This window comes from Colletotrichum aenigma, assembly GCF_013390185.1.
Source record: "Colletotrichum aenigma strain Cg56 chromosome Unknown KSG_Cg56_contig05, whole genome shotgun sequence".
NCBI classification, from domain to species: Eukaryota; Fungi; Ascomycota; class Sordariomycetes; order Glomerellales; family Glomerellaceae; genus Colletotrichum; species Colletotrichum aenigma.
The window spans coordinates 1,769,422-1,789,896 of NW_023500911.1; the positions used below are offsets into that span (position 1 = coordinate 1,769,422).

The following is a 20,475-nucleotide window of genomic DNA, read 5'->3' on the forward strand; positions in this document are numbered from 1 at the left end:
ACTTAACGGCTTTGTTTCTTAGACCTTCAGGGTTACTACCAATGATAGACTTTCCTTGAACTCTGATTACCATCTATCTTCCAACCCTGGAACGCCGCCTTACCGAAGATATCACTAGACTTTCACAGTCAGACATATCTGCAATCTAGGAATCTCTTCCTGCATTCAAACACACATGATCTCAGTCGGTACATGCCGTTAATTCGTTCCGCTGTCACGTTAATGTTGTAACTCAGTTCCGAGTTGAACTCACAGTCGTCACCGATGTCTTGGTGTTGCCAAAATCATCTTGGCATCTTCATTGACTTTGACTAGAACAAATGGTTCTCTCACAAGCCTAGTCCCTTCCCAATCAAACGCTATACTGCCATCAAACCTGTCTCCTCCCAATCACCCACGTCTTCTCTCTTCCACCTGCAATCACAACTCAATTTCCTATTGAAACGTCTTTGGCGGCTTTGGAGCAGGAGACAATATTTTCTGGTCTTCGTTATGCGATGTCGTCGCGCCTTCCTTGACGAAACTATAGTGACTGCCCAACAGACTTCTTCTACACCGCGTGTGCTCTTTCCTAGACAATCTCGGGCCATCGCTGACGTGTCAATGCTATTTAATCAGCCTCATTTCAAGCACTCAGCTCTTCTCTGTTCCACTCTCAACATCCAACACATTTCACATCCACTTTGACTCACCACAAGTGACTTATCTATCCGCTTTCGAAGGTGGGCAGTAAGAGTACGACGTCAGTCCAAATTCAATATCACTTGTACAGTGCATCAACTTCACAAACGACATCAATTCGAGGGCTGTTCCTGCCACCGCCTATTTTCACATCTCCTATAAGAACACCGAAATCAGTTTCACCTACAAAAGGCACAGCCGTTCAACCCAAAGGTCTTATCGTACATGCCCGAGGATCTGTGGTTTGAGTTGCTCTTCGTGCTTGCCCGCTTCCAAATTAATACGACATCATCCCCTCAAGTCCATTCTTCTTTCTTCATCACAACACGGAAGCCGACGAGGATTCGTTGTCTGTCTTCAACCTCACCACAAACAGTATTCTTCTGAAGAGGAATCTCAAACATCGTTCGTTTGTCACAAGAAAGGTCACACGATCCCCAGTCAAGCCTGCCTCCAGAAAGTCAGTGGTCAGCTATCACCATACGCCTCTCGGTTACTCCCCTTGATTCAACTCTACCGCACAGAATCATTCGAAGAAGGAACGAGCCAATAGCTGGGATCAACTGTCCAGCTCATAGCCAAAGTCACTTCCGTCGATTCTTGACCATGACCCCAAGTTGATCGTTCAACCCTCTTCGACATCGATCTTGAGAGTTAGCCTGCCGACCATAGTGAACTTTGCGACTCATTCCTTTCAGACATCGCCACTTCCCACCCGAGCTTTCATGATCAAGTGTCAGAGAGTACGTTCATTGCCCACAGACTGCAACCATGGCCCGCGGCGAATGTGTCAAGAAGCCCTGGCGCCTGAGCACGCTGGACAGCTACTTCATTGACGACCGGGCTGCGACGGTCGACCGCGACCCAGAAGCGAACTTTGTGCCGAGCGTGACTCAGTACGCCGATGATGAGTATAAGGCCTTGCAGCTGCCTGCGAATCCGAGGGGGCGACCGAAGCGCGTCACCGGGACTGCACGTATCTCGCAGCGACAGGCGTCCAAGAAGGCGAAGGAGAGAACATCCATGCTCTATGAGGAGTACGGACAGCCCATAGATGAAGACGAGGTATCGAGCGAGGACTCGCCTGTTAAGGGACAGATTGCAGAGGAGCAGGCTGAGGTGTTCGCCGCAACGATCAGACCCTGTCAACCGGCCGCAACTTACTCACCAACCCAGAAGCCCAGCTTCGTGTCAATGACTCGCCAGGCACCATCCAGCTGTACGCCGTATGCACTGACCGAGATCTCAACTTCAGGCAAAGCTGGTCGAAAGCGTGGTGCTGAGACCAACGCTGCCGCACCACGTAAAAGAGCACGTCGAAATCTTCTCCAAGACAGAGAAGATCTCTCCGATGACAGGGAGGTCACTTTGGGCCCCGAGATTGTTGGTAAAACCAGCAATGGCATTGCAGAAGTGAACAAGGTTGAAGAAGTCATACATGTGGCCGTGGCTCCAATGACACAGGCAGCGCGCGCCAGCGCTGCGCAGTCGCAACCTACTTTCCTCGAAGCACCAGTACCGGTGGCAAGCCTATCAGGGGCTATTGCGGGACACAACGGAAAAGTCCCACGACACCATAATACGGATAATCCAGGCACATCGATTGAAAGCCGGAGCGGATCGGTCGAAAGCCGCATCAATAGCATCAGTTTGAAATGGGCCCAGGTCGAGGAAATCATCGTCCATGAAAGGTTCGTGAACGCAGCGTATCTGACAGTGGCGGGACTTCGGAGTAGCATTGTCGATGATTTGGCGCGGGAGTTTGGCATCATCGACTATGCAGACATCACTGATCATCTGAACGAGATCCGGCGCAACGAGCACCAGGGCGCAAGAGTTGAAGCTGCAAGAGGGCTGGGGAGAGTGGTGATGGACCGTATGATTGTTGGTAAGTAAAGCTTACTCTTGGTATCCTCAGACTCCATGGAGCTGACGTTCTACAGCAGGTATGAAATCGGAGTAAGTCAGACGGGGTCAAGTGTGTGTTTCGATACACAGAACGGGATACAGAAGTCTTTTGGAATGACGGAGTGATACAGCTTCGTCAGAAATCAAGTCATAAGGAGTTAAGGGCGCCCGAAGGCCAACATAGTCTGGGGCTTGCGTCAGGGGCGACGGATGCCTCTCCGACAGAGAGTTGATTTTCAATCGAGGTTTCGCATTTGGTCACACAAGTTCACCAAACAAAAATTACCATAGTCACAAGAATTACTCAAGTCCAAACCATCAATCACCGTGATCTTGATACGTTACTTGCTCATCTATGGTGTATCAAACCTCATCCATGCAACTCTAGGTTCTAAACTCAGTCCTGGCAGGCAAACCCATGAAAACTTCGCGTAAACCCCTCTCCCTGCGAAGCTTACCTTCACAGGGCCTTCCTGACCATGATGTTGTAATCATGCCACACGTAGTCGTTCCCAGCGTCCCTCTCCCAGACAAAGGAATCCCTGTTCGCCATCTCCATGTCAAAAGCGAAAGCGACCTTCGCCACGGTTAGCCGGATGGACTGCAGGGCCATTTCGCGCCCAATGCACACTCTCGGCCCGACGAGGAAGGGACGATAGCTGGTCCGGACATCGTGCTCAAAGGCCGTCCCGGGCCCATTGTCAATCCACCGGTCGGGGCGGAATTTATCGGCGAGTGCCCAGTAATCCGGCCGCCGCTGAATGGTCCAGATGTCGGCCGAAACGTTGACGCCCTTGGGCACGTAGAGCCCGTCGATGGTGGCGCCCGGGGAAATGCGGTGCGAGCCGCGGCCGTTGATGGGCGGCAGGAGGCGCAGAGTTTCCTGCACGCACGCATTAAGGTAGGGCAGTCGGAGGACGCTCTGGGCTGAGATCTCGGCGAGCGAGGAGTAGGCGGCGCGGACCTCGTGCTGGATCTTGTGGTAATGGCCTGGCTCGCGCAGGACATGGTAGAACATGGCAGACAGGGTTGTGGCAGATGTGTCGTAGCCTACCATGCTGTTTTGGATTCAAGAGTGCATGTCAGCAAGGTGCATCTGGGAAAAAAGCATGAAAGATGATTGGCCACTAACGCGAATAAGGCCGAGTTGCTCAGGATCTCTGCCTGAGTCAGGCCTGCGGACTCTTTGGCCGCCAGGATGGCGGTGAGAAAGTCTTTACGGCCGCCTTGTCGGTCGATGCAGCTGGATGACTATGTTAGAGTTTCTGTTCGGTCGGTTGGTACGTGTTGGGACGACGCGGGGCACTGACTCTCTCAGTTGATTCATCAACAGGAAGTTCTTGGGAACTCTGAAGATGTGGGGCACGATCATGACAGGCAATTTGGCCAGGCCACCAAAGATTGGGATTTCTGTGAGGAACTGGAACAGTTCTAGGAGAGGCGCTCCTTTACCGTAGGTGAACTTGAGCTTTTCGTATGCGCCTGTTTGGATAGTTAGCGCGACGCGCAGCCACAGATTGGTCGTTACAGATATTTACTCATTTGGTCATGGAGCAGGGGCTCGCCGAATGACAAGTCACCAACAATGCTCCAGATCATCCTTGCAAAGTGGTCGCTGATATTGATAACCTTCTCTTCGTTCAGTGCTTTTCCCAAATTGTCGACCGCCCTGCCAACGTGGTGCTGGACAATGTCCTCTTGTTCCATGAGAGCTTTCGCGGTGAACGCTGGCTGTAGAGCAGTGCGGAGACGCTTGTGCGCTGTCTTGTCTGTCGTGGTCAACAGGTTCGGCGCTGCCCAGATCAGCTTTGCAAGCAAGGACTCAATGGTGCCCTGTTTCGTAAAGTGTCCACCATTTGGGCCCGGGTTGTGGATTGTCTTGAGAGCATCTTCGGACGCAAACGACAATTCGTTGGGACCGATTCGTACAACGGGGCCTGGAAGTAAAAAATTAGTCTTGGTTTGAAATGTGAAGATATGTATGTGAGCTGTTACCATATTTCGCATGAATTGCTTCGATGTCATTGTTGAGTCTATGCCCCGACACGGACCGGATGAGCCAAATCTGGCTACCGTGTTAGTTACAGCGAAATTGGCTGAAGATCAGGGGCCTTGCAGGAGATATCGCCGCAATGAAGGGACCTTTGAAGTGGGCAATTGGATGAAGATAGTAGTTGTAAAGAGCTAAGAGTACTGGGCATACAATGAACTGTACAGAGGTGAGTCGGTTAGTTGACCAGGTTCGGTGTAAGTCAAGGGCATACTCAGTGACATACTAGAAAGCCGAAGTACACCGGCATGTTCCCCCATGACAGCCAGCCATGGGACGGGCGCAAGATCCACGGCACAGCAAGTGTGCTAACCTTGTCTTGGGGAAAAGCGTTGAGTGTGGCGTCCATCTTCTTTCGCTATTCAATTTCGATATGATGTCGTTCATGAGAAGGTCGCAAGGAACTCTATGGCCAGTTCAAATGGAAAGGCTGCAATGGTAATTGAACTCCCTGGTATCCAAAATGTGGATACTCTCTGCATCAACTCATCGGCTGGTGCTTTTGTCAAAGATGCCAAGTCTCTAGCTACCCGTGTGCTCATTTTCGGTCAACTCAGCGGTCCTGGAGCACATGCTGTCAAACTTTCTGCAATTGATTACTTCGCCTGGACTTGATTCGTAAATCCATTCCGTGGCAACGGTCCGATTCGGTCAGTACCTAAACACCGCGGCCGGCTGAGCAACTCCCCCACATACCGGCCGACCTCTTCTGGGCGGCTCCGAAAGTTTATCATCTGAAGTGGCACGCCGTCCGAGGTCATCACGCTTCGGCGTTAACCTTTATGGCGTAGTCTTCGGTCTCGGGTTCCTTCCTAAACGAGGTTACACAACTGCCCCGCGTATCGACAGATGAAACGGTTGACATAGAGAGATTGACGATAATCACCCGCCGACTGACACGAGTCCACATCTTTGTGGTATGTTCCCGCCGACTGCTTGCCGCGAAGCCCCTCTCGCAACACCTCCACAGTCACACTGAGGAGCTACCTAGGGGTCCTAGCGGCACAGGCTAACATTAAAGACCCCTACTCACATAGGGGGGGGAAAAGCCCCTTGCTACTAAAAAAAGCCTTTACTACTTAAAATACTAAAAGTACTTAATTTAATACCTTACTATTATAATTACTAACTTTGTATATTAATTAACTACTTATAACTATGTTATATAATAAAAGTATAATAGTTATAATTATCTTAATATATATAATCTAATAGTACATTTAAAATAACTATATAGCTATTTATAACTTTATAATTATTACATTTTTATTTATAAGCTTATTTTAAGTATAATTACTCTAAATTTAACTTTAAGGTATTATAAGTATTATTTTTATGTATAATTATATTTTTTAAACTTTCTAAGTATTAATCCCCTTTATAATCATGTAATACCTTAATTTATACCTTATTACAAATATAAATATAATTAATATTGATAGTAGAAGTAAAATAAATAGTTGAAATTTATTAATAATATTATTATTAACCTTATTATTAATATTAAAGTTAACTATTAGTTTTAATACTATATTATTCATAATATTTTTAATAAGATTGTTAGCTTTAATAAAGATATTTAAGTTAAATATAAAGTTAATAGATATTTCTATTATATCTAATAGTAATTAGTTAATATCTAACTAATTTAGAAGTTTTACTATATATTTTATATAATTAAATATATCTTTAAGTAGTAACTTAAAATTAAAATTAATCATATTAACTAAAAATAAAAGCTAAGATTTATTAAACTAATAAAGGTTTTTTGTATTAAACGTAGTAAAATTGACATCTCTTCTAATATAATAAAATTACTATTTAAACATTGATATCTTTATTTTATTATTAATAAACTGCTTTTTAGTTTTTAAATACTCTATATATACTTCTTAATATTGCTTTTTAGTTTCTCTTTTTATGTAAATATATTGATATTTAATCTCTACCTATATAGTTTTAATAAACTATTTCTTTTATTATTTAACAATATCTAGAAAAATTACATTAACAATAAATAAATAGCTTAGTTTTAATATTTACTTTACATAAGTTTTCTTATATAGTATGAAGAAGTATATATTTCTATTCTACATAAACTTTTTATTTTTAATTAACTATAACTTAACCTTCTTTAAGATATTTAGTTATATAATATTATTATTAACAAGTTAGTAAACTAAAGAATAGTATATATTTCTTAGTAATATAATTAATTAGAAGGTCTTTTTTTATAAAATACACTATGTATAATAGCAAACTAAAACCGTATATTAATGTAATAATATTAGTTTTTTATATCCTTTTTGTAAAGTATTTTAATATAAACTTAGGTTATATGAGCTAAATATTTAATTTTTAAAGCTTTTTATAATATTTATTAATATAAACATAATATCTATTATATTACTAAAAGTTTCAACAAAGTTACTTTTTATAAATATAAAAATACTTTTATAAAATTAATATTACATAGCTTTTTATTAATACTTTTTAAATAGCTAGAAAACGTCTATATTTATTAGCTATAATAAACATATAATATAAAGTAGGAAAAAGCTGATAATAATATTATAATCTTAATAGTATTCTATAAAAAGCATATTAATGTACCTAAAAAAGCTATTTAGAAGTAGTAATTAATATAGTTTTTTAATAATAATATATTAAGCTATCTATATATTTAATTTAATAACTTAGCTTTATACTAAAAATAAATAGGTTATTAGAATAATAGATATAAGTATTGATTTTAAAGTATTTCTGTATAAGAAGACTAAAGTATTTATCTTTAGCTAAGCTTTTGTATAATTCATTATTAAAATACTTAATAAAATCTCATATGATCTTTTAATTAGAGAAAGTAGTAAATAGTTAAGTAAAATGTATCCTTTTTTAAACGTTATAGTTAGTTTAAGCTATAATAAGCTATAATTTAAATATAATATAAGTTATTATAATACTATCAATAGTATTTTCATACTTTATTAAAATACATAATTATAATTTGCTAAATTAATAACCTCTAAAGGTATATTTTATTTCTATTTATTTTATAATATAATAATATATATTTTAGCTAATAAAGTAGCTAATATAGTAGCTAGATTTATTAGTGTTTTAGATCTCTAAAAGCTTAAGTTTATATTAACTAAAACAAATTTATGATAATTAAACTAAGCTTTAATTAATATTAAGTTATATTTAATATTTTTCTAATAAAACTTTATTAGTTTAATTAATTTAAAGATTCAAAGCTTAAAATAGTTAGCCTTTTAGTTAGTAAATTATTATTTAGATACTAAAAGCTAGCTTCTATTAACTTAAAAAGTATCTACTATTTTTTAAATTATAGGTAAAAAAACTAAAAACTTTAGTTTATATAGCTATGTAATAAAAACAATAAGAGTAATATCTTTACTCAAAGTAATAGTTTTTAGCTAACTTTTTAATTTAAAAAAACTTTTAAAGCTCTCAAAATATTTCAAAATATTACTAATAGTAATATAACTAACTTTATAAGTTTTAGCTACTTACTAAATAGAGAGAGAATATAAAATAAAATAATAGTTATATTAGAGGTTTTGGTTTATATATATATAGTATATATAAATAATTTAATTTACTTTTTCAATCAAATTAAAGCTAAATTTATACTAATAAAATATCTTAGTTATTTATATAAAAATATAAAGTAAAAAAAGTAGTATAATTAGTCTATATTTAGTTAGAAAATAAGTAATTTTAGTTAGAAAATAAGTAATTTTAGTAAGAAAATAATGATTTTAGTAATAAGAGGTCGACTTAGGTAGTAAAAGGTTTTTTCAGTAGTAAGGGGGTTTTTCCCCTCCCTATGTGAGTAGGGGGCGTTTTGCGCTGACGCAGGCTGACTAACGCCCCCGGGTAGGAGCTTTGAGCCCTCCAACGCCCAAACATGACTTCTCACTGCTCTACTTACACTACACCGTGACGATCGGCAGCCAAGAACGACGCATCCACTGGTAGATAAGGTTCGCCCACTGAGAGCGGCTGCCCACATAAACTCTCCGAGGCTGTTTCGATCGCTGTCAGGCCAACAACCATTAACTATTCCCGCCAGTGACCCGCCCCTGCGGGTCACCCCAATGTCGGGCCACGTTCGCGACCTACTCGAACTCAAGCCACGTTTTTCGGCTGCAGTAGCTAGTCAACATTGGACAAGTTTGAATCTTACCCCTTGCCAAGATTGATTTAGGTGAGATGGCATCCCAGAGCCACGAGATGTGCGTGCGTGTAATTATTCCCCGCGCTGAAGTTTGGGGAGCTTTTTCTCGTCCCCTTGCAAATTCGAAATGCCGTGATAGGATGCACAAGTTGACAGCCTTTCCGGCGGGATGTCTTCGGCTAAGTTGTTTGTATGTCTCTGCTTGAATCGCGCTCCTATAGCACATGACTCGCCTGGTCATATCTCAATGGCGGATCATATCCCCGAGCGTATCCTTACCTGTATCATCTATCGTAGGCGGCAAACTTTAGACGATAACCCGCGCATGCTTCTACTATTCTGCCAAGCCGCCTGGAGTAATCCATGGTAAGAGTGGAACCGGCCCACTGGATCAATCCGCCATTTCAACCCTGACTTGCCTCTTCAAGACCAACTTCCAGCACCTGGTCGCAACCTGTGCGGCGTGTCGGCACTGGATAACTCGCCGTGCTCGCGCCATCGGCAAGATCCTTGAGGGCTCTATCGCGCCACATTCCCGTTTGACAAGCTGACGCCATCTCCATTCCTATCAAGGGCCTGGTTTCAGCTGGCATGTGGTAAGGCTGGGTATCACCGGGGACTAACTCCCCTACAAGCATATTGTATACGTGCCCCTACTAGCCTGGGTTTATTATACTCTTCCAATCGTCTAGAACACCATTGGCGAAGCATTTGACTGCCCGGCTACATTGCCCTGCTTCTCTAGGTCCGTAACTTTCTTTCACGGCCGCCTACCGTTGCTTCCTGCAGGTCTAGACTTTCTTTCGGTGAAGATCCAACCCCTCCCACGTACCTCTCCTACGGAAAAATGAACCACTCCCACCAAATCTGTTTAATCGTCGGCAGCATATCCGCATGATTGGCCGACCTCAGATAAATCTTGTTTGCGAAGGTTTCCTCAGACATTGCATCTGCTCCCTCGAAGGTTGTATCATGCATTCTGCGAACCGCCCAGGGTCGTGTTTGATCAATGGCACGTCAGCGCAAGAGAGGAAAAGGCCTTTTCCCCGATGAAGCCTTAGACCCTTTAAACCTATGGTGACTTGTCAGCCAAACCCGAGGAGACGCGATTGTCTGCTCGTTCTGCTCGTTCTAGAAACCGAAACTGTGTCCATTGGTCACTGCGCTATACTACTTTTATGATTTGATCGCCCGCAACACACACACACATCCGTTGACTAATTGGTCGGATTATCTGCTCGACGTTTTCTAGAACAAAGCAAGATGTTCGGTACTTTGATGTATGATCTACAGCACAACGAGCCTACGTTTATCGAGAACAGTCCTGAGGCGGTGATCAACCGGAACCGACGGGGCAAGCCACACATCGCATGCGAATTTTGTCGAGCTCGCAAGGTAGGCTTTTCTCTACGAGCGGCACTTGAGACTTCTTCTGATTGCGTGCAGCTCCGATGTAATGGAAATCCCAACGGTTGCGACCGGTGCAAGTCAGCCTCCAACATTTGTAAATACCCAACAAACAGAGGCGTTATCCGAAAACGAAAACAGTCCACCGCCTCAACCAAAGACTCGTCACAACCACGCCAATCTGCCCTTGGAGATAACACAGCACCGCAGTCGCCAACACTTTCCGACCACTTCAGACTTGACCCGGCAATGATGTTCCACACATCAAACAACGAAGCCGAGAAGACCGTTGCGCTGGGTCAGTTGCATCGGCAAAGCAATCTGCCCAGTCCGGTGCTTGATCTGCCAGCCTGCCCCACCGACTTGATGGGGGAGTTGACCAACGGTCAAAACGAGAAGCATGAGCAGGATCAGATCGACCAATGGCTGGCTTCATGTAGCCTGTTATCGCCCAATGGCACAATTGATATGGGCAGCCTGAAGGCAGGGGACTTCACTTGGCAAGAGCTGAGCAAAGACATGTCATATTTTGACAATGTGGATGACAGTGGAGATGATGGAGCGAGCTCTCAAGAGACTCAACTCGAGGACTTCGACATGAATGGTAAGCATCATCTGCAATCAACTTGCGGACCTGGGCTTGTTCATTCGATGGCTGATTGAATTATTAGATCCCGCAGAAACCATCGACGACTCATCATCAACCCCATGCCTATCATCCTCAAGTCTAGACATGCTACTGGACGAGAACTTCCCCACAAATACAAGCGCTCCCCTGCTGGATCCCCCATCGAACAAATCCCAACAACCAAGCCGCAAACAGACCCCAGTAGCATACAAGATGTCCGCGCCGGCACCAAGCCCACTTACGGCGCTACTGGAGACGGCCGAAAACACCTACAAGAAGAAGAGCGAGTGCCGCTGCCTCCGGCTAGCTGCCCACCTCCTCGAGCAACTTGGCAACGAGGGGGCAAATACGGAACAGCCGACGATGGACGGCTTGCTCAACTGCTGTCGAGAGGCCATCAAGGGCTGCGATTCAATCCTCAGCTGCACATTGTGCAAGTCTCGGTCCGAAAGCATGATGCTTCTCGCCATGGCGGGACAGTATCTCAGCAACATTTGCGAAAAGACGGTGCGGTGCTACGTGGACGTCGTCCAGCAGCCCCGGCCGGCCAATCCCCCGGACGGAGGCGTTGCCATATGGTTCCGCTCCTACAAGATCGAGAGCGCACCGGAACGCAACCAGGTTCTCAGATGCCTCGTTACAGGACAGTTAACAGAGTTTTGCCAACTGATCAGCAAGATTAAAGCGCGGGTTGGCACGAGAAAGGCACACCTAGCGCCACTGCTGGGAGCCGAGCGGAAGATACAGTGCATGCGAACCATGTTGATGCAGTGTGAAAGTTATGGAGGATCTAGAAGCAACAGTAGCGACTCGCCGTCCCTAGCATAGCGTAATCAGAATATGTCAGTTGTCTCACTAGCGCTGCTGTACGTGAACATGTTGAAGTTTCTCTTTACGAGTGTGTCGGCTTTCTCCCGAGGGTTGCCGAGCCTTCCTGGTCGTGAAGACTTTTGCGACGCATGCATGTGCAACGTTATTGTGGTTCGCCGGCTTTTGAGTTCGTAGCTTGAGACGAATATGCGATTACCTTTAGTCACACTCGTCCCAACTCGACTGAGGAGTATGCTCGGAGTAATCCTGCTCAGATGAAGTATCTGGGATCTCGACAGGCAATGTGTAAAAGCGTATAGCACAGCTTGACGGAGGCTAACAGACCCAACGGCTAAAGTTGCCTGCGCCTAATGTGCCTAAAGCGGCATGACAGTGCGCCGGCAGCCATACCCATACAGCAGCAAATGGATCACGAAAACAGGCAATCATCAAGTCTGGGTTGCGGCGCAAACAGGGTCCTATTCCAGCAAGCAACTCGGAAAACTCGGCCAATTAAATACTCATGCGATGGAAAAGCATCAATAAAGCTAATACGACCCTTGTTCTATGCTGCCTTCACAAGCGTGGAAACATAACGACTCTTTTCTCCAATTTTCTCAGCCAATACGCTCAAGCTCGGGCTGTGAAGCACGTCAAAAATGCTTGTCGTCTCGGCTCCCGCACTAGATACGAGCCAGTTTCTGAGCTCTACCGCAATGAGCGAGTCGACGCCGTACTTGGACACGGGATACTTCTTGTCAATCTCCGCAGCGTCCAATCCGAACATCTCGCCCAACTTTGAGATGATGGCGTCGAGGATGAGGACCACAGCACCGGTGCCGCTCGTGGCAGACTGCAGAGAGTCCGAGAGGCGGGCCGTCGCTTGACTTTGCTGATCTCCTCGTCCACGTGGACCGCCATGTGCGTTGCGGGTGACTTGGGCAGCCGTGAATCGTTTATCGTTGACCCACGCAACCGTTGATGCCTCATCGAACTCTAGGATGCCCGTGATGAGCTGGCTGAGGTCGACCGGGCGAAGAGGGTGTTGAATGGCCGTCTCAACAATCTTGAGCATTTGCACCTCGCTTATATCGGCAAGACCGGTTTTGGTCAAACGTTCCGCGACACCATCGGTATTAGCTACAAATCCGACCTCTTGGATGCTGGCCAGGTCAACCGACACCGCAGGCAGAGACTGAGAAGTCCGGAACTTGGCAAAGGCGTCCTGGAATGTTCCGCCAGCAGAGTAGTTCGCCTGGCTCGTATTCCCGCCCAGGCCAGTCAAGGAGGACAGCATGATGAAGAAGTCAAGGTTGGGAAGGTTATTGTGGATGTTCCACGTGGCGGCGACCTTGGGACCAGTTGCAGCAAGCCATTGGTCGTACGTCATGTTGGGGAAAATAGAGTCCTAAGTTGCTTCAGGTTTATGCTTGCTTGTTTGGACAAAATGGGAAGGGAACTTACGTTCAGGATCATTGCCGCCTGGATCACCCCACGAACCGGCGGGAGACTTTGGCTAGCTTGGTCCAAGACTATGCGGAGCTCCGCCTCGTTCGATACGTCGCAATTCCCCAAGAAGGCATTGCACCCCGTGGCTTTTAGATCGGATAGGAGAGCCTCACTGTCTGGATGCTTCTTGGCGCTGCGAGAGAGGATAATGAGATTCTTGCAGCCGAGGCTGCGGGCCATCCACCGTGCGATGGATTGTCCAATCCCTCCCATGCCACCCACAATAACGTACGTCGCATTTGGTGAAAGACGGGCGGGCTTAGGGGACGGGATTACCTAGTGAGTAGTCAGAAACCGTGTAATGCGATCGGAGGGAAAGTGCGACAGGAAACCATACCTTGACAAGATCTGTCTTCTTGGGTGTTACAACAATCTTGCCCAAGTGCTTCCCGCTCTGCATCAACCTGAACGCCTTGTCGACCTCCGAGATGGGATAAGTTGTCATTGGTGCCACTACTCGAAGCTGTCCATTCCTGAACATCTCCATGACGCCTTGCAGGACATCTTGGACCGCTTGCCCCTTGTATTTGCCCAGTTGGATGAGATCAACAGCAGCAAACGAAACGGCGCGACGCAGAGGGCTCATGTCGAGGTGCTTTGCAGCCTCCATATCACGCTTGCCAATCTCGACAAAACGTCCAAAACGTGCCATGCAGTCCCAACTCTCTTTGAGCAGTGCACCCGAGAGGGAATTGAGAACAACATCAGCGCCTTTGCCGTTGGTGGCCGCCATAAGTGCAGGTCCGAAGGAGGTATCTCGGCTGCAGAATATGTGATCTCTTGGGATCCCAAACTCTCTCATAACAAAGTCACGCTTGGCTTCGGTGCCGACGGTAACGAAGACGTTGGCACCGCGATGTTGAGCCAGCATCACTGCGGCCTGCCCGACTCCACCGGTAGCCGCATGGATGAGAACGTTGTCGCCCCTGGTAAGCCTGCCGATGTCATGCAAGCCATAGCAGGCTGTCGCGAATACCATCGGAACGGTGGCGGCTTCTTCGAATGACATGTTGTCAGGGATGCGAACAGCACATGGCCAGTTGATGGTTACTCTTGTTGCCCAATGTCCGCGAAGGATAGCGCAGACACGGTCACCAACCTTCAGATCACTGTCTCTCTGAGCGTCTGAACCAAGTCTAGTAACAATGCCACTGCACTCATAGCCCATGATGGTTTCATCAAGCTGACCTAGAGCAACTAAGACGTCTCTGAAGTTCAGACCGAACGCGCGTGGCTCAATCTCGATCTGGTCTGCGCCAAGAGAGGATTCGTCGCGCTCGACTTCCCGGAAGCGCAGGGTGTCGAGTAATCCAGCCGTGCCGACCTCCATCTGAAGATCGAACTTGGAGTCCTTGGCATCGAACTCTCTGATCTCTGGCTCAGGTTCACTGCCTTCGGGAGCGAATGCCTTGTTCTCGTTGTCGTCATTGTAGATGCGGGAGATATGGATGAGTGAGTTGTCAACGGCATATTCGCAGTCAATGTCTTTTGAACTTTGTGAAAAGTCGAATGAAGTCGCAAAGACATCGGCGATGAAGTCCACATTCCTCTCCGACCACACCGGATCCTTGGTGTCAAGGTCAAGGGAGACGTAGCGCCTTCCGGCGTCTTCCATCCGCAGAGTTCTTAGAAGACCAGAGTGCATGGCCATGTCGGGATCCAGGCCCTTGATGAGACTAGCCCTTGTGACCCAGAGAACACCCCGAGCGGTCGTCAGCAGACGCTGTATACTCGCAAACTCGTCCTTCGTCAGGCGACTCAAGAGAGGCGCAACCATCTCGACGAGCATGATGCAAACTTTGTTCGTGGCATCCACCTTCTTCCAATCCTCTACGGTAGTAGAAGCTCCAATGTTACGTTGAATGCTGCTCTGAAGGCTCTGCAGCCAAGGGGCGGGTGCCTTCTCTGAGGGCGAAAGAATGGTGACTTCTGAAGGATAAGAAGTCGGCGCGGCGGCAGTTGAAGTCATGACGCTGAAGGAGTAATTTGCCTCGTCTTCCATGTCGCGCACCTCCAAGTCAATCCCGGAAAAGCCGCTTGCCTTTAACACCCTGCTCCAGTGGTCGACTGTGAGATTGGGGCCACCCTTTCGCTCTGACTCTTCGGCAAGCCACCAACCAGGCAGTGCACCGAAGATCAGCTGGACGTCCAGAGTATCCTTGGTGGTCTCCACCAGAACGAGCTTTCCGCCAGGCTTGAGCAGGGAGCGAACATTCTTCATCGTCTTTTCCATGTTCTTTGTGGCGTGTAGAACCTGGCAGGCGATGATGAGGTCGTATGAGCCAGGCGTGAAGGACTGCTCAGTGGGGTTGGCCTCAATGTCAAGCTTCTTGTAGCTGATTATGTCACCATACTCGCCAAACTTCTTCGCGGCTGCTTCGAAAAAGCCAGCAGACACGTCGGTGAAGGTGTAGGACGAGAAGCGGTATCTGCCGTCTGGGGTGTCCTCGGTCAATCCCTTGAGGACGGATCCTGTGCATCCACCGGTACCACCTCCGATCTCCAGAACCTTGGCTCGCTGGTTCTTCATGGAGTATAGATGCACTAACTCCTGGACCTGCGCGTAGGAACGGTTGCAACGCAGAGCCTTCTCATAGAACTCATACAGGAGGTTGCCTTCCATCATGATTTCGAGAGGAGCCACCTGCTTCCGGAGGATCTGTGACAGATTTCTTCCAATACGGCACAGAAGGCGGCCATTGACGCTCTGAGAGGCAACTTCGTCGAAGAGCATGTGTTTCATTCCCTTGCTTGCCTTGGCCCAGGAGGCGCTGCCACGAGCAAGACTGCCTACGAGACCAGCCTCATAGTTGGACTGCATCCAATTGTACAGGGACTTATGGTACCACTCCATGTCGGCGAGAGCCTGTTCATCTGAGCTCAAGTCTTGGATGGCGTCTTGGATGAAGTGCCAAGCAGCCCGGACGAGCTTCTTATTGACCGACAGTTCCAGTGCGCCAACTTCGAATGTCAAGGGCTGCACAATTGTCTCAGTAGGCATCAGCGTCATATCAGGATGCCACAACATCTTGAACAAGAGCTTGGTGGCATTCTCTGATGCGTTGGTGTTATTCACGCCGCCGACGGCCTGGCAGAAGAGCCCCTTGACCTCCAAAAGTGTTGTGTCAGGATGTTGTGGGTCGGAAGTGGTAATGGTGGAGCGGAATCCTGAGCGGTCCTGCTTGTCCACGGTCGCAAGAGACTGAAACTGGCTCCCAGGAGAGGATGACAGGGACTGAGAAACAAAGATCTCTCCAATGGCACGAGGCATGACCATGGAGTTCTGGTATGCGTCTGATGACAGCGCCGCATAGGCTCCCTGGAATATGGAGTCCAATGTTGTAGGATGAAGTACGTGAGAACTGGCAGACTTGACGTCCGCAACCTGGAACTGGAACCTCGAGCCGAAATCTTGTGCTTGAATGCTGATCATATTTTGGAAGGTCGGACCATGCTGCAGTCCCATTTTCCTGAGACGACCAAAGAGCTCGCTAACCTCAACGGGTCGTAGACCGTTGTCATGCACACCGTTTGACAGGCTTTTGGAAGCCTCTACCGGCGGTAGAACTGCATTTGTCTTCTTTCTTTGTGAGATGTAACCGTGAATGTGCTCAGTCCATGATTCTCCATCTGTGCTGGGCGACTTGAGCGAGAACTCGTACCATCCTGACTCCAGGTTCTTGTTGTCGCATGGATGAAGAGAAAGTTGGACCTCAATTCCGGCCTCCGTGTCCGGAATCACAAGTGCATTACTGATCTGGATGTCCCTCAGGCAATAGCCATCAATTGTGTTCACGTCAGCATCAGAGAGTTGCCGCACAGCCTCAATCGCCATCGCAATGCCACCAGCACCCGGGTAAACAATGTCAGACTGAACCAAATGGTCCCGAAGCCACGGCAGCTCGGAAGCCTTGAGGAAATGTCTCCAGGTAGGGCTCGTCGCTGCTGGCCCGGAAAGCAGTGAGCCCAATAGCCCGTGGCGGACATGTTTCCTGTTGCGATGCGCAACATTGAGCCGTGACTCTTGCCAGAAGCTGTGAGTGTGGTTCCAGGGGTATGAGGGGAGGTCGGCAATAACGCGGTAGACTTCATGGTGATTATGTCGATTAATAGCAGCGAGATCCACAGGGTAGCCCTTGCACCACAGATATCCTGCCGCAGTCTGCATAGCAACCGCCGCGTTCTGGCCTCTAACCAAGCAAGAAGCATACGGTAAGCTTATATCCTTCAATAAAGGAGTCTTGCATATTTGTCTGATTGGTCCGGCCAACGCGGAATGAGGGCCGATTTCGAGAACGAAATCGACGTTGCTTTCGTTAGAGGCAGTGTCCACGCACATCTTCTCGAATGATTGCGAGAAGAGCACCGGCCACAAAAGGTTGTTCACCCAGTGTTGCGGTCCAAGCTTCTCGGGACTTTCAATGAGGCCTCCTGTGACTGGCGAGGAGTAGACAATTTTGTTCCACTTCAGCTTTGGCTGGATGACGTCTTTCAATGCCTTCAGGTATTCGTCGGCCATGGGGAGCATGTGGTGGGAGTGGTATGCCGACTTGACCTTAAGCTTTCGAGCGAATATCTGGTCATTTGCGAAGTCCCTCTCGAGGCGATCGATTGCATCAAGGTCGCCGGAGAGCGTAACGCTTGAAGGGCTGTTGACGCAGGCCACTGTTACCAAGCCCCTGTCAACCCCATGCTCCACTAAATATGACCAGGCTTCGTCGGACCCAAGACCGACAGCCATCATTCCGCCCGGTGCTGAAGAAGCAGTGTGATATTTTTCGGTCAGGGCACCACGGAAGTAAGCCACACCCAGGGCCTCCTCAAAAGTAAGAGCTCCCGCAGCATATGCAGCCGCAATCTCACCGCTCGAGTGACTCGTCACGGCACTTGGACGGATGCCCCAAGTCTTGAGCAGGTCTACCAAGCAGATCTGTAGTGCAACACACACAGGCTGACTTAATCTGGGCTCGTTGACGCGAGTTAACTTTTCGTCACGTTGCAATTCTTCTACCAGAGACCAGTCGGCACCATAGTCGGCGAGGACAACGTCAGCGTGGAGAAGTGATTTCTGGAAAGTTGGATAGACGGAGATCAATTCGCGTCCCATCGCATGCCACTGTGCTCCCTGGCCGTTGAACACGAAGCCAATGCGTGGGGGCTCCTTGGCGAGTGTGACCGCTTTCTTGACAGGATCGTCTAGGGCCTCAATCAAGTCCTGCTGCCAGTTCAAACTCGAGATGGCAACTCTCCAGGGGAAATGCGAGCGTCGAGTGTCGAATGTGTAAACAAGATTGTCAAAGTCAATGGCGGCCCCTGTTGACTTTCGGCTTTCCAGGTACGTCTTCAGGTTGGAAACCATTTGTGTCGTGACCGTGGAGTCCTTGCTGCTGAGAACGACAAGCCGGGGCTCTTCTGTCTTCGTTGTTGTGGTAGCAGAGTCAGGCAGATGCTCATTTGGACCGTCAATGATTACATGACCGTTGGTTCCTCCGTAGCCGTAGTTGTTGACAGAGACGCGACGTGGCATACCCTCAGGCCAGTTCTGGGAGACCAGTGGGACGCTGACCTTCAAGGCCGCCATATCGATCTTCGGATTCGCCTCTTTGTAGTTCAAGCTAGGTGGGATGATTCCATGCTTCAACATCATAACGGCCTTCACGACTCCCGCAATTCCACTTGAAGCCTCCAAGTGTCCCAGGTTGGTCTTGATGGAACCGACTAGGACTGGGTTGTCGGCAGTACGACCCTTACCGAATACGCGGCTAATCGCACTGGCTTCTATCGGATCGCCAGTCGGTGTTCCCGTCATGTGGGCCTCGACATAAGGGGTCTTAGAGGGATCCAGTCCTGCTCTGCGATAGCAGGCGCGAATGAGCTCTTCTTGCGCCTCTGATGAAGGTGAAGTGATTGTTGGGGTCTTTCCATCTTGGTTGATGGCGGTCTCCCGGATGACAGCATGGACTGGGTCCCCATCCGCCAAGGCATCGCGCAGGGGCTTCAGAAGCAGCGTAGCGATTCCCTCACCGCGACCGTAACCATTGGCCCGGCTGTCCCATGCAAAACATCGACCATCGGCCCCAAGAACGCTGTGGGAAATTAGCTTAGGCTTTGGAACCTAACACGGAAGCGGCCTCTTTGACTTACCCAAGACTTGACATGACGATAAATGGGTCGGGGTTCAAGAGAAGGTTTGATGCCCCAACAACAGACATCCGAGATTCCCCATTACGAATGCTCTGGACTGCCAGGTGAAGAGCAGCCATACTTGCTGAACAGCCAGTATCAGTCGTTAAGCTAGGGCCACGAAGGTCGAAAAAGTGCGAAATCCGGTTCGACATCATCGCCACACCGTTGCCTGTCAAGGCAGTTCTTGGCAACGTGTCTGGATCTCGCATAAGACTATCGTGGTAATCCCGGGAGAATGAGCCCATAAAAACAGAAGTGTCGGATGCTGCCAACTTATGCAGAGGAATTCCGGCTAGATGGTTGATGAGGTTAGCTTGATGTTGTTAAGTTTCAATCCATGTAATTTACCATTCTCCGAGGCTTCAAAGACGGACTCTAGGAGCATTCGAATTTGAGGATCCATGGCCTGGTTGACAGAGTAAGTCACTTGATACGCCGTAAATATCAAACATTAGGGCAACTCACATTGGCAATTTCCGCAGTGAAATTAAAGAACGATGCATCAAATTTAGAGACATCATCGCGAATGAAATGCCCACCAACCACGTTGGACTAGTTGGTCACTTGTTAGCATTGAAGCTACCCTTTTATGATGGATTAAGACCTCGTACCATTCCAATTTTGGCATGATCTTTGTCGTAAAATGCGTCCGAGTTGAATCTCGACTTTGGAATAGGAGACCATCCATCACGTCCGTCGACGACAAGTTGCCACAGCTTCTCAGGTGTTGTTGCATCGCCTGAGAACTTGCAACTCAAGCCAATGATGGCGATGGGCTCTGCCGGTGCCCCGCTAGGTGATTGGACGCTGTCCACTGGAGAGCTCAGCTCTGAGGAGGTTGCATGACTCATGTAAGGCGCCATTGTAGGTGGTTATTGTGATAGGTCTCTGTGCTCAGTTGCTTCACACGGGCCACAGTAAGCTGTGTCTTGGTTATGGCAGAGAGTTAGCTGGGACTTCCAAATGGTGGGTACCCGAGATGGTAAGAATCGTCGATGAGGGAATGGTTACTAAGAGGTTCTACTCATTCTACAGCTTGCCAGGTATCTTGCCAAACCTCTATTGATACAGAACCGGACTGGAAAATTGTGC

At 47.5% G+C, this 20,475-nt stretch overlaps 4 protein-coding genes across 4 annotated transcripts; 2 read left to right on the forward strand and 2 right to left on the reverse strand.

The window, feature by feature from the left end:
* Positions 1-1,452: 1,452 nt before the first annotated feature.
* On the forward strand, positions 1,453-2,644 carry CGCA056_v008155 (uncharacterized protein; the record flags this gene model as incomplete). Its single annotated transcript, XM_037323403.1, has 2 exons — positions 1,453-2,569; positions 2,625-2,644. 2 exons carry the CDS (start codon positions 1,453-1,455, stop codon positions 2,642-2,644), a joined length of 1,137 nt encoding a protein of 378 aa, XP_037177897.1.
* Positions 2,645-3,049: 405 nt separating this feature from the next.
* Positions 3,050-4,889, reverse strand: BOT4-1 (Cytochrome P450 monooxygenase BOT4; the record flags this gene model as incomplete). Its single annotated transcript, XM_037323404.1, has 7 exons — positions 3,050-3,647; positions 3,722-3,832; positions 3,900-4,071; positions 4,128-4,526; positions 4,585-4,654; positions 4,793-4,798; positions 4,866-4,889. The coding sequence occupies 7 exons, from the start codon at positions 4,887-4,889 to the stop codon at positions 3,050-3,052; spliced, it is 1,380 nt and encodes a 459-aa protein (XP_037177900.1).
* Positions 4,890-10,502: 5,613 nt separating this feature from the next.
* CGCA056_v008157 (uncharacterized protein) lies at positions 10,503-11,706 on the forward strand (the record flags this gene model as incomplete). The annotated part of the gene is made up of 2 exons (XM_037323405.1): positions 10,503-10,854; positions 10,922-11,706. 2 exons carry the CDS (start codon positions 10,503-10,505, stop codon positions 11,704-11,706), a joined length of 1,137 nt encoding a protein of 378 aa, XP_037177899.1.
* Positions 11,707-12,253: 547 nt separating this feature from the next.
* azaB-1 (Highly reducing polyketide synthase azaB) lies at positions 12,254-20,246 on the reverse strand (the record flags this gene model as incomplete). The annotated part of the gene is made up of 7 exons (XM_037323406.1): positions 12,254-13,096; positions 13,153-13,473; positions 13,535-19,283; positions 19,342-19,675; positions 19,732-19,789; positions 19,849-19,935; positions 19,995-20,246. 7 exons carry the CDS (start codon positions 20,244-20,246, stop codon positions 12,254-12,256), a joined length of 7,644 nt encoding a protein of 2,547 aa, XP_037177902.1.
* Between the last annotated feature and the right edge of the window lie 229 nt (positions 20,247-20,475).